The sequence below is a fragment of the Nothobranchius furzeri genome, chromosome 9 (genome assembly GCF_043380555.1).
Source record: "Nothobranchius furzeri strain GRZ-AD chromosome 9, NfurGRZ-RIMD1, whole genome shotgun sequence".
Taxonomy (NCBI): domain Eukaryota; kingdom Metazoa; phylum Chordata; class Actinopteri; order Cyprinodontiformes; family Nothobranchiidae; genus Nothobranchius; species Nothobranchius furzeri.
The window spans coordinates 69,391,235-69,401,655 of NC_091749.1; the positions used below are offsets into that span (position 1 = coordinate 69,391,235).

A 10,421-nucleotide genomic window follows, 5' to 3' on the forward strand; every position below is an offset into this window, starting at 1 on the left:
CTTCCTCCGAATGATCAGTCTCTTCGAGAGGCTGGAAACTTTAACGCCTGTCGGTTAGAAAGTAGGAAAAATGAGACGACGTTGGGATGGATTGGAGAGACGATTGTGAATAAATTGGAATAATGGTGACAATTTGACCAAATTCTCTCAGGACGTTGAGGATCGGTGGGCGGAGGACTTCGAAGACCTCCTCAATCCCACCGACACGTCTTCCAGTGAGAAAGCAGAGTATGGGGACTTTGGGTTGGCCTCTCAGATCTCTGGTGCTGAGGTCACTGAGGTGGTTAAAAAGCTCCTCTGTGGCGAGGCTCCAGGGGTGGATGAGATCTGCCCGGAGTTCCTTAAGGCTCTGGATGTTGTGGGGCTGTGTTGGCTGACACGGCTCTGCAATATCGCGTGGACATCGGGGGCAGTCCCACTGGACTGGCAGACCGGGGTGGCGGTCCCCTTATTTAAAAAGGGGGACCGCAGGGTGTGTTCCAACTACAGGGGGATCAGACTCCTGAGCCTTCCTGGTAAGGTCTACTCAGGGGTTCTGGAGAGGAGGGTCCGTCGGATTGTTGAACCTCAGATTCAGGAGGAGCTATGTGGTTTTCGTCCTGGCCGTGGAACACTGGACCAGCTCTGTACCCTTAGGGGGATCCTGGAGGGTGCGTGGGAATTTGCCCAACCACTCTACATGTGTTTTGTGGATTTGGAGAAGGCGTTTGACCGCGTCCCTCGGGGGGCCCTGTGGGGGGTACTCCGGGAGTATGGGGTACCAGGCCCTCTGATACGGGCTGTTAGGTCCCTGTATGACCGGTGTCAGAGCTTGGTCCACATTGCCGGCAGTAAGTCGGGCTCGTTCCCAGTGAGTGTTGGACTCCGCCAAGGCTGCCCTTTGTCACCGATTCTGTTCATTACCTTTATGGACAGGATTTCTAGACAGCCAAGGTGTGGAGGGGATCCGTTTTGGTGGCCTGAGGATCAGGTCTCTGCTTTTTGCAGATGATGTGGTCCTGTTGGCTTCATCAGAACGTGATCTTCAGCTTTCGCTGGAGCGGTTCGCAGCCGAGTGTGAAGCAGCAGGGATGAGGATCAGCTCCTCTAAATCTGAGACCATGGTCTTGATTCGGAAAAGGGTAGAATGCCTTCTCCGGGTCAGGGATGAGGTCCTGCCCCAAGTGGAGGAGTTTAAGTATCTCGGTAGTCATGTTTGCAATGAAAATGTGGGACACCTCAGGAGGAATAGCTCCTGCGCTAAGGTGGAGGATAATGGGGTTCTCGGTAAATAAATAAGCAAATCCAGTCTTGGATTTTGTCTTTGGTATTGTTCAGTCAGGCTTCATTTGCAAGACTTCTCTGCAGCTGCTGACTTGACATTCCAGCAGGATGGAGGAGCAGCTGAGATCCAGTGGACATATGCATGTGGAAGTCTCTAAGAGAGCGGGAGAATCTGCGAAGGCTCCAAAGGAACGTTTGCAGAGGAGAAAGTGAATACTAAAATCAAACCGCGCTGCCGTTTATGTAGGTTTCTGCTGAACAGCGTCTGAACGTTTGAAACCACAAACAAGTGAAAGAAAAAGTTTGGTTTTTGACCTAAAAGTCTTTTCCATTTGAGATGAACGCTGCATGTTTACCTGTGGATCTGTAACGGCTCCAGGTGTTTCATCCCAGCTCAAAACCGGATTATAAAACCTGTCGAACTTTGTTTTTACCAAACCTTGAGCTGAATTGTTGATCCTGCTGGTGTTTGGCTCTTCAGATGAAAGAGCTGGCTCTCTGCCATGTTTGTGATCACCTCTGTGAGTCACGTCCCGCTCCCTGATGTGATGTAGGTGGTGTTTTTACTAAGTCATTACTCGTGTTTTATGCTGATTATCACTCTGGTTGTGTGTTAAGCCTCAGATTGTGTGTGTGTGTAATTTGCCTCGACGTGTTTCTTCATGTTCGGCAGCAACTAGAAAACAGCCTGAATGAGTTCGGGGAGCCATGGAAACTCAACCCAGGAGACGGGGCTTTTTATGGACCTAAGGTAGGAGCATGCGGTTTGAAGCCCACCAAACACAAGACCAGCTGGATCCTGATTCGCTCTGTTCCATCGCAGATCGACATTAAGATCAAAGATGCAATTGGACGCTACCACCAGTGTGCAACCATTCAGCTGGACTTCCAGCTGCCGATTCGCTTCAACCTGACCTTTATGGGGTGAGTCAGCTAATCTAACACACACACACACACACGCACGCACGCACGCACGCACACACGCACACACACACACACACACACACACAAACACACACACACCCCTGGGCTGGTGCCGTCTGCGGCATCAAGGACGGGATGGAAGGTGTTTTGCTCACATTTAAACTCGGCAGCAGGAACTTGAGTCGCTGATCCCAGGAAAAGTAAACGATGTCTGATCTGTATGGTAACAGAACTCAGCGTTCATCCTGTTTAGAGTCGGGATCTTCAAAAATAAAACTGATTTAGACTCAGAACCATTCAGCTTTTTTTTTCAACAATTCAAAACCAGTTTCACTGAATTACACGACCGTTTAAACCTTTAGTGCAGAACCCTCAAGTCCAAGTGTTCCTGATTGATTTATTTCCTTTTCTCAGAACGTTCTTGACTCCCGTTTTCGTGCTTGTACCTGAACATAAAACAAAAGCATCAGACTTCGGAATCATTCAGACGGAAATCTGCTGCTAAAGAAAGGAACCAAAGCTGTCTCAACCGTAGGCGTTTCTGGGGTTGCTGAAGCGCCCCTAAATTCATCCCTGGCACCCCTCAAGTTTGACATTTTTTAAAAGATCTATTTTTACCATTTGTGGTTATTTTAACACATTTGTAATATATTAAAACCATACAATAGGTCAAAATGTTATATTAAAAAAAAAAAAAAAAAAAAAAAAAAACAGCAAATCTCCCCCGTCTCAAAACAGGGTATCTGCGGGTTTAAGGGAGCCAAATTTAAGACTTTTTTTTAAGGCCACTTTCAGCAAGCGTAAGCAATTTTTAAAAATTAAATTTAAGCTATAATTTCCAGCTATTGCCTGGAACCGGTACTAACCACGTCGCGAACGTGGAATTAGCCATCCAGTTACCATAAAACTTGCACTTCCCCATGGCGCCACAAGCATCTGGCTGCAGACATCAGCTGGCGTCTTTGCCGTGACAGGAAATGACGTATCCGGAAAATCAAGACATCGGGTCCTTACCTTCGCCGGAAGTAGTTTGGATTTGCCGTTTTTCTCCGATACGTACATATTTAAGAGAAAAATTACACGGTGGGTCATTACCTTAACCAGAAGTCATTATTTTCACTGGAAGTAGTTTTTTTAAAACAAAACTTACCGGAAAAAGCTTTTTATTTTGGATTTTTTTTCTCTTCAGATCTGGACTGGCAAACTTTTAAATAACGTTGTTACCTACGTTGCATGAAAATTGAATATTAAATCCCTTTGTCCTTCAGACAGGAAATTTTTATGCTAGAACCGCCCCTGGTCTCAATTTAGAACTGGTTTTAAATCTGATCTTCAGGCTCTTTGTTACAGACTCGATTTGTTCCTGTTTTAAATGATTTGATGGAAAACATAAAAAAAATACCACAATTCAACTAATAAAATTAGAATTTTAGCTCTAGCGGGGGGTGTTTGCTGGGTTATACAGCCGTGGATCAGTGGAAGGCCGGAGGGTCTACCAGGTTCCACAGCGAGAAAAAAAATCTCCAGACCAAGAGGACAAGATGGATGGAAGAGATGACTGAGAAGAAATGATGAGAATGTGGACAATGGTGGAGACAAAGGAGGAGATGAGAGGAAGAGGATGAATGAGGAGCAAAATTAGAACAAGAAGGGGGAGAGAGAGGATAGGTAGAACAACAAAAGAAAGTGAATGACTTTATTTTGTGTATTTCATAGATTTTTATTATTTTAGTTCATTTCAGCTGTTTAGAAACGAGACTCGTCTGTTCTGTTGAATATAAATACTGTTCAGGTGCCGTGTTTACACCGATGTGTTTAAATTACAGGTTTTTTCCTTCCATTTATTCAATTGTGGTTTTAACCTCACTGTTCCGGAGCTGATGAAAGTCTGAAAAACAAAAACCTGTTGGAATAAAACCAGACAGTCTGGAGAAACATAAAGAACAACTTCATGAAAGTTGAATTTTTTTTCTCCATCGCTTTGATCTCTGATCACAGGAAGGACGGCGACGACAAAGCGCGGCCAGTCATCATCCATCGGGCCATCCTGGGCTCAGTGGAGAGGATGATTGCCATCCTCACAGAGAACTATGCAGGAAAATGGTGAGAAGCCTCCATTATGTGCAGATCTGCTCAAACATCCCACCCTGGCCAGAGTCTGTGTTTCTCTGCTCTAACTGGGAGAGTTGTAGTTCAGAGCAGGTCTTTGTGATGAAGTGATTAGTCGTATCTCATCATTCCAGTGATTTTACTGGAGCTGGGTGGGTGGAGGGGTTTTTATCTCAGAGTGTGTAGATGTTAAAGCCATCTGTCCCTCCGACAGGCCTCTCTGGCTCTCTCCTCGCCAAGTGATGCTGGTGCCTGTCAACCCCTCCTGTGAGGACTACGCCAAGAGGGTAGGTGTTCCATTACCCAGTCGCAGGGAGGCAGGAGATGCTGGTGGGGCTTAAATGTGCAGAACGTTCGTGAACCATGTGTGGCTTTTTTTATTTTATTTACCTGTCAGGTGTGCAAGCAGTTCACAGAGGCTGGTTTTATGGCAGACGCCGACCTGGACTCTGGATGTCTCCTAAACAAGAAGATCCGAAACGCTCAGCTGGCTCAGTATAACTTCATCCTTGGTGAGGATTTCTGGAGGAACAAAGTTCTAACTCATTTTTATTTCCTCGGTTTCTGAGATTCAAACTTGAGTAAAAATAAGGAAAAAAAAACGTATTTAAAGCGGATTCCTCCACAATCACTGGCCACTTTATTAGGTACTTCCTCTAGTACCAGCGTGGACATCCATTTGCCTTCAGAACCACATTAGTTCTTCATATAATAGGTCCATCATGGTGTCGGGAGACATTTCTGAGAGGTTCTGGTCCATCCTGGTGTGACAGCATCAGCTCCACCCATTCCACCACATCCTAAAGGTTCTGAACGGGACTGAGATCTGGTGACTGTGGAGGCCGTTGGAATCCAGTGACTTATGGTCATGTTCTAGAAACCAGTTGGAGATGATCTGAGCTTTGTGACAAGGTGCTGCTGGAAGTAGCGTCAAAAGATGGGCTCATGTGGTCATAAAACTATGGACATGGTCAGCAACAACAATCAGGTAAGCTGTGGTGTTTAGACCAGGTACAGGCGGTACTGAGGGGTCCAAAGTGGAACCAGAACATCTCCCTGCTGATGGAAATGGATCCGTGCTTTCACGTTCGTGACCCCAAACTCTGACCCAATCATCTGGACGTTGAAGCTGAAATCCAGACTCATCAGGCCAGGAAAGGGTTTTCCAGGTCTGATGATCCTGCTGGCAATCTGATTGGCTGCAGGGAATCGTAAGGAATACAGTGGGATGTGAAGGTTTGGGCATCCTTCATGATTTTACTGAATAAGTTGTTGGTTGTTAAATGGTAAATGGCTTGTATTTGATATAGCGCCTTCTAGAGTCCTGGACCCCCCCAAGGCACTTTACAACACAATCAGTCATTCACCCATTCACACACTGGTGGAGATGAGCTACGATGTAGCCACAGCTGCCCTGGGGCGCACTGACAGAGGCGAGGCTGCCGAGCTCTGGCGCCACCGGTCCCTCTGACCACCACCAGCAGGCAAGGGGGGTTAAGTGTCTTGCCCAAGGACACGACAGCGACAGACTGAGCGGGGCTCGAACCTGCGACCTTCCGATTACGGGGCAAGCACTTAACTCCTGTGCCACCGTCGTTGTTATGACAATTTCAGTTTAAGGTATCATATAGGAGACACACAGTGATATTTGAGAAGAAAAACAGTTTATAGGGTTTACAGAAAGTGTGCAATAATGGTTTTAACTCAATTAAGCAGGCGCATAAATTTGGGCACAGTTGTCAGTTCAGTGATTCCAAAACCTTTAGTACTAATTATTGGTACTTAAATTGGTTTGGAAAGCTCAGTGACCCTTGACCTCTATACACAGGTAAATTCAATTATGAGAGTATTTAAGGGGCCAATTGTAAGTTTCTTTCTGCTTTGAGTATTCTCTGAAGAGCAGCAACATGGGGTCTCAAAAAAACCCTCTTACGTGACCTAAAAACAAAGATTGTTCTCCATCGTGGATTAGGGGAAGGATACAGAGAGCTGTCTCAGAGATTTCAGCTGTCTGGTTCCACATTTAGTAACATATTGAGGAAATGGAAGACCACAGGCACAGTTCAAGTTAAGGCTCCAAGTGGCAGACCAAGAAAAATCTCAGATAAACAAAGAAGAACGGTAAGAACAGTCAGAGACCCACAGAGCAGCACCAAAGACCTACAACATCATCTTGTAGCAGATGGAGTCACTGGGCATCGTTCAACTATTCGGCGCACTGTACACAAGGAGATGCTGTATGTGAGAGTGATGCATAGGAGGCATTTTCTCCACCCACAGCACAAACGGAGCTAAAGCACATTAGGACAAGAGCTTCATTTTGGAATAAGGTGCTTTGGACTGATGAAACTAAGATCGAGTTATTTGGGCATAACAAGGGGCGTTATGCATGGAGGAAAAAGAACACAGCATTCCGAGAAAAACGCCTGCTACCTACCTGCTGAAGCTGTGCCAGAGCCGGATCTTTCAACAAGACAAATGACCCTAAAACACTGCTCAAAATCCACTAAAAAGGTTTATGCAGTGGAACAAGTAGAATGTTCTGGAATGTCCATCTCAGTTCCCAGACCTGAATATTATTGAAAATCTGTGCCGGTGTGAGTTAAAGAGAGCTGTCCATGCTCAGACGCCATCAAACCTGAATAAACTAGATGTTTTGTAACGAAGAATGGTCCTTCAACCAGATTCTAGACTCATATTGGGAGCTATAGGGAGCATTTAGAGGCTGCTATTTCTGCTAAATTCAGTTCAATTCAATTAAAAAATACTCTATTAATCCCAGAGGGAAATTGATTGCTGTAGTAGCTCAGAATAATAATCAAGTCATCAAAGAGTTGTTGTATATTACAATGGCTGTTGGCAGGAAGGATCTCCAGTAGCGGTCAGTGTTGCAGCCAAACTGAAGAAGCCTCTGACTGAAGACACTCTTCCGTTGTCGGACAGTCTTGTGAAGAGAATGCTCAGGGTCGTCCATCATTTTCTTGATTCTCTGGAGAATCCTTCTTTGCATTATCTCCTCCAGCGGTTCTGAAACTGCTGAAACTCTGGCTGAGTCCTTGAAAGGGCTTGGAGTTCCTCCATCTTGTTGGCCAGTGATCTCACATTGCCCATTATGATCGATGGAAGAGATGGTTTGAATTTCCTCTTTCTGTCTCCGTTTTGCTCCCGCTCTGCACCCACGCTTCTTGTGTTTTAGCTCATTTGGGATTTGTGGCTTCAGTTGAGGTATTATTTCAGCCTTTCCACTGTTAATCAGCTGCCTGCTCCCGATTGTAAACTAGCTTGTTGCCATGGTTACGCATCATAACAAATGCTCAAAAATTGAAAAAGGCTAAAAAATAGCAGTAAAAATCCTCCAAGCTTCACAGCACCAGAAACAGAACAGTAACGTGTCCAAAAAATACAGTTTTTCTTGAGAAACTAGAAGAAAAAATGCCCAAGAAAAGGCTAAACTTACATATAGTCAACAGAGCTACTCCAACATGCAGCCACCCAGAGCAGCGCAGTTCTGGAAAGCGGAAATAGGATTTACTAAATACTGAGTTCATTTATTTTATTTTTGGTGCCCAAACCTGTCTAATTTAAACAGTTATTGCACTTTCTGTAAATCCAATCAACTTAATTTCACTTCTCAAATATCACTGTGTGTCTACTGTATGATCTCTGACAACCAAACATTTATACAGGAAGATCACGCAGATTAACAAGGCTGCACAAACGTTCGCATCCCTCTGTATGTGATCTGTAATAAACTGTTTACCGTGACAGCTGCTATCAGAGGCTCGGTGAGTCAACGTAAACATCCTCTACGAGGCAAATGGACGCCCAAGCTGGCACAGTCGCCACCCACAGTGGTTGAAGTTGGTGAAACAGAGCGGTGTGTGCGTACGTGAGAGAAAAATGTCAAGCTGTTGTCTTGTGTCTTGGCAGTTGTCGGAGAGAAGGAGAAGATGACGAACGGCGTCAATGTGCGCACGAGGGACAACAAGGTCCACGGAGAGCTGCCGCTGTCCGAGGTGATGGCTCGCCTGACCCTCCTGAAGCGGTCCCGCTGTCGGAACGCCGAAGAAGAATTCTGATGGAGATGAAACGCAGAGCAGAGTCTGACATTTGGTTACCTCAGTCTTGGTAGTTCAGTTTAAGAGCTGATGATGGCATGTGGAAAAGGTGAATATGAAGTGATCTGTTGGTTTGTTTATCGCACTGGGAAGCAAAGATGTGGAAAGATGGTGAGTTAACGGTGGAAAAAGGATCGGTTTGTGAATGTAGACAAAAGGGAGGCGGCAGTTTAAACCTCTGTGTTCATGTAAGTGTTCACAAAGACCTGCGTTGCTAAGAAAAATAAAAAAAAATTTAAAAATGGAGAATGGGAGGTTTTTTAGTTTATTATCACATCTGATTGTATTAAGATTTTGCAGCGTTCCCAAACCAGCTTTTGTACAAACAGCTTTCCAGGAATTTGCGTGACTTATTTCACAAATAATTTACTGAAAAATGATTTGTCTATTGGGCAATGCACGACCTCATCCTCTCTTACTACACACCACACCGGGAACTAGTTTAGCTTTTCTTCGTCAATGAGGAGTTCATCTGGACGGCCACAGTGGAATTTACTCTTTAGATTACATGAATGCAACTCTTGACTAATGACTAGATTTAAAGAGGTACAATGCAACTTTTTCATGTTTTTGTGACAGGGTGAACATCCTGTCACTGCGTCCCGATTGATCATGCACCCCGGCTACCTGGCCACTGGGATATCCCTTTGGTTGACTGGTTAGCGCGCGTGGACTCTTGCCCGGACCGGGAGTCTGGGGATCAAGTCCCGCCCGGGCCCTCGTTTCTACGCCTTGCCACAATTGGCGTTGTTGGCAAGATCCATGTAGTACTGTGAAGTATGGATTTGAAATTTGGACCGGGACTGGTAAATTGCAAGCAGAGCCAGACCGCTGCGATCGTAGCTGGGCGCCGTGGCCTTTTACATCAACTCATGCTCTAAAGATCAGCAAGACATTAGCTACATGCTAACCCAAGGCTAACTGTGTTTTTAGAAAGAAAAACGCGGTAGAGCAACATCAAAGGGACGGCACCTCCGGCCTGTTTAGTAACAAAATCATAACTAGGTAAGCCGACCAAGGATATCAGGCTTTGCTGGTCCACCGCTGTCAAATATTTGCAAGTCTGCCGTTGTTGACGGTCTCTGAGACGAATGACCAGCGGTGTTGAGGTAAATGCATATAATTTCCCCCATTCAACCAGCAAGAGAAATGCAGTTGAGTGACTCAAAAGTGAATTGTCGACTCGAAGAGCTGCAGTGTGTCTGTGTAGTGATGTGACGTTCACGAACGAATCGAATCTTTTGAACGGGTTTTCAAAGTGAATGATGAGAGCCGAGTCCCTGCAGAGAGCCGTCCTTCTTAACAAACCTCCCCGGAAGTCGGTCAAACTCACCCGCTCAGACCCCACCCACTGCTGTGACGGACGTAGGAGGAACGTTAGATATGTACATAAACACGTGTTTATGTACATATCTATGGGAGGAACGCTAACCAACCCCGTGCGCCCTCACGGACACCGCAGGAAGACGTTGCTATTGATACCCCCTTGGCTTCACTTCGTTCAAAAGAGCCAGTCTTTTGAACGGCTCTTTGAGGTAAACAACCGACTAATGAACGGCTCTCGTGAAAAAGCCATAAATCCCATCACTGTTTCTGTGGTCTCCCTCAAGGATCCACAAGTGACCAGCAGACAGCCTCGCATTGAGGCGTCTCTGCGGCCCCTACAGGTGTTACACCAAATTCTGCGGCCCATCACAGTTTGTGACCCCAGGGGGCAGTGTTGCGTTTTTTTGCGTCTGTACATCCTGAATTGGCATAAAAGAAGAAGATGCAACGTTAAAACCGTAAACTACGTAAGCTTTGAGGAAGTTGTGCGGCGCGGTCCATGGTCACACAATATGATAGTAGCTATCACAGAACGTGACCACCTGCATCTCAGTAATAATGCAGATGTCTTTAATTTTCACTAAAGATAATAACAACAAAAGGCGTTTTGTGATGTGTGTCATTTTATTTCCCTTTTATCTCCACCAGCACATATGAGAGGCATTGGAGTGACAGGAAAAA

At 45.5% G+C, this 10,421-nt stretch overlaps 1 protein-coding gene across 2 annotated transcripts in view; it reads left to right on the plus strand.

Moving 5' to 3' along the window:
* tars3 (threonyl-tRNA synthetase 3) overlaps nt 1–8,663 on the plus strand; it is a 38,414-nt gene extending 29,751 nt beyond the window's left edge. For both annotated transcript variants that reach the window (XM_070555150.1, XM_070555149.1), the window contains 6 exons: nt 1,937–2,014; nt 2,087–2,187; nt 4,186–4,290; nt 4,511–4,583; nt 4,694–4,808; nt 8,227–8,663. In XM_070555150.1, the coding sequence (XP_070411251.1) occupies nt 1,937–2,014; nt 2,087–2,187; nt 4,186–4,290; nt 4,511–4,583; nt 4,694–4,808; nt 8,227–8,375 (621 nt within the window). In that variant the 3' untranslated portion in view covers nt 8,376–8,663. The remainder of the gene's footprint in view (nt 1–1,936; nt 2,015–2,086; nt 2,188–4,185; nt 4,291–4,510; nt 4,584–4,693; nt 4,809–8,226) is intronic.
* The last annotated feature ends 1,758 nt before the right edge of the window (nt 8,664–10,421 follow it).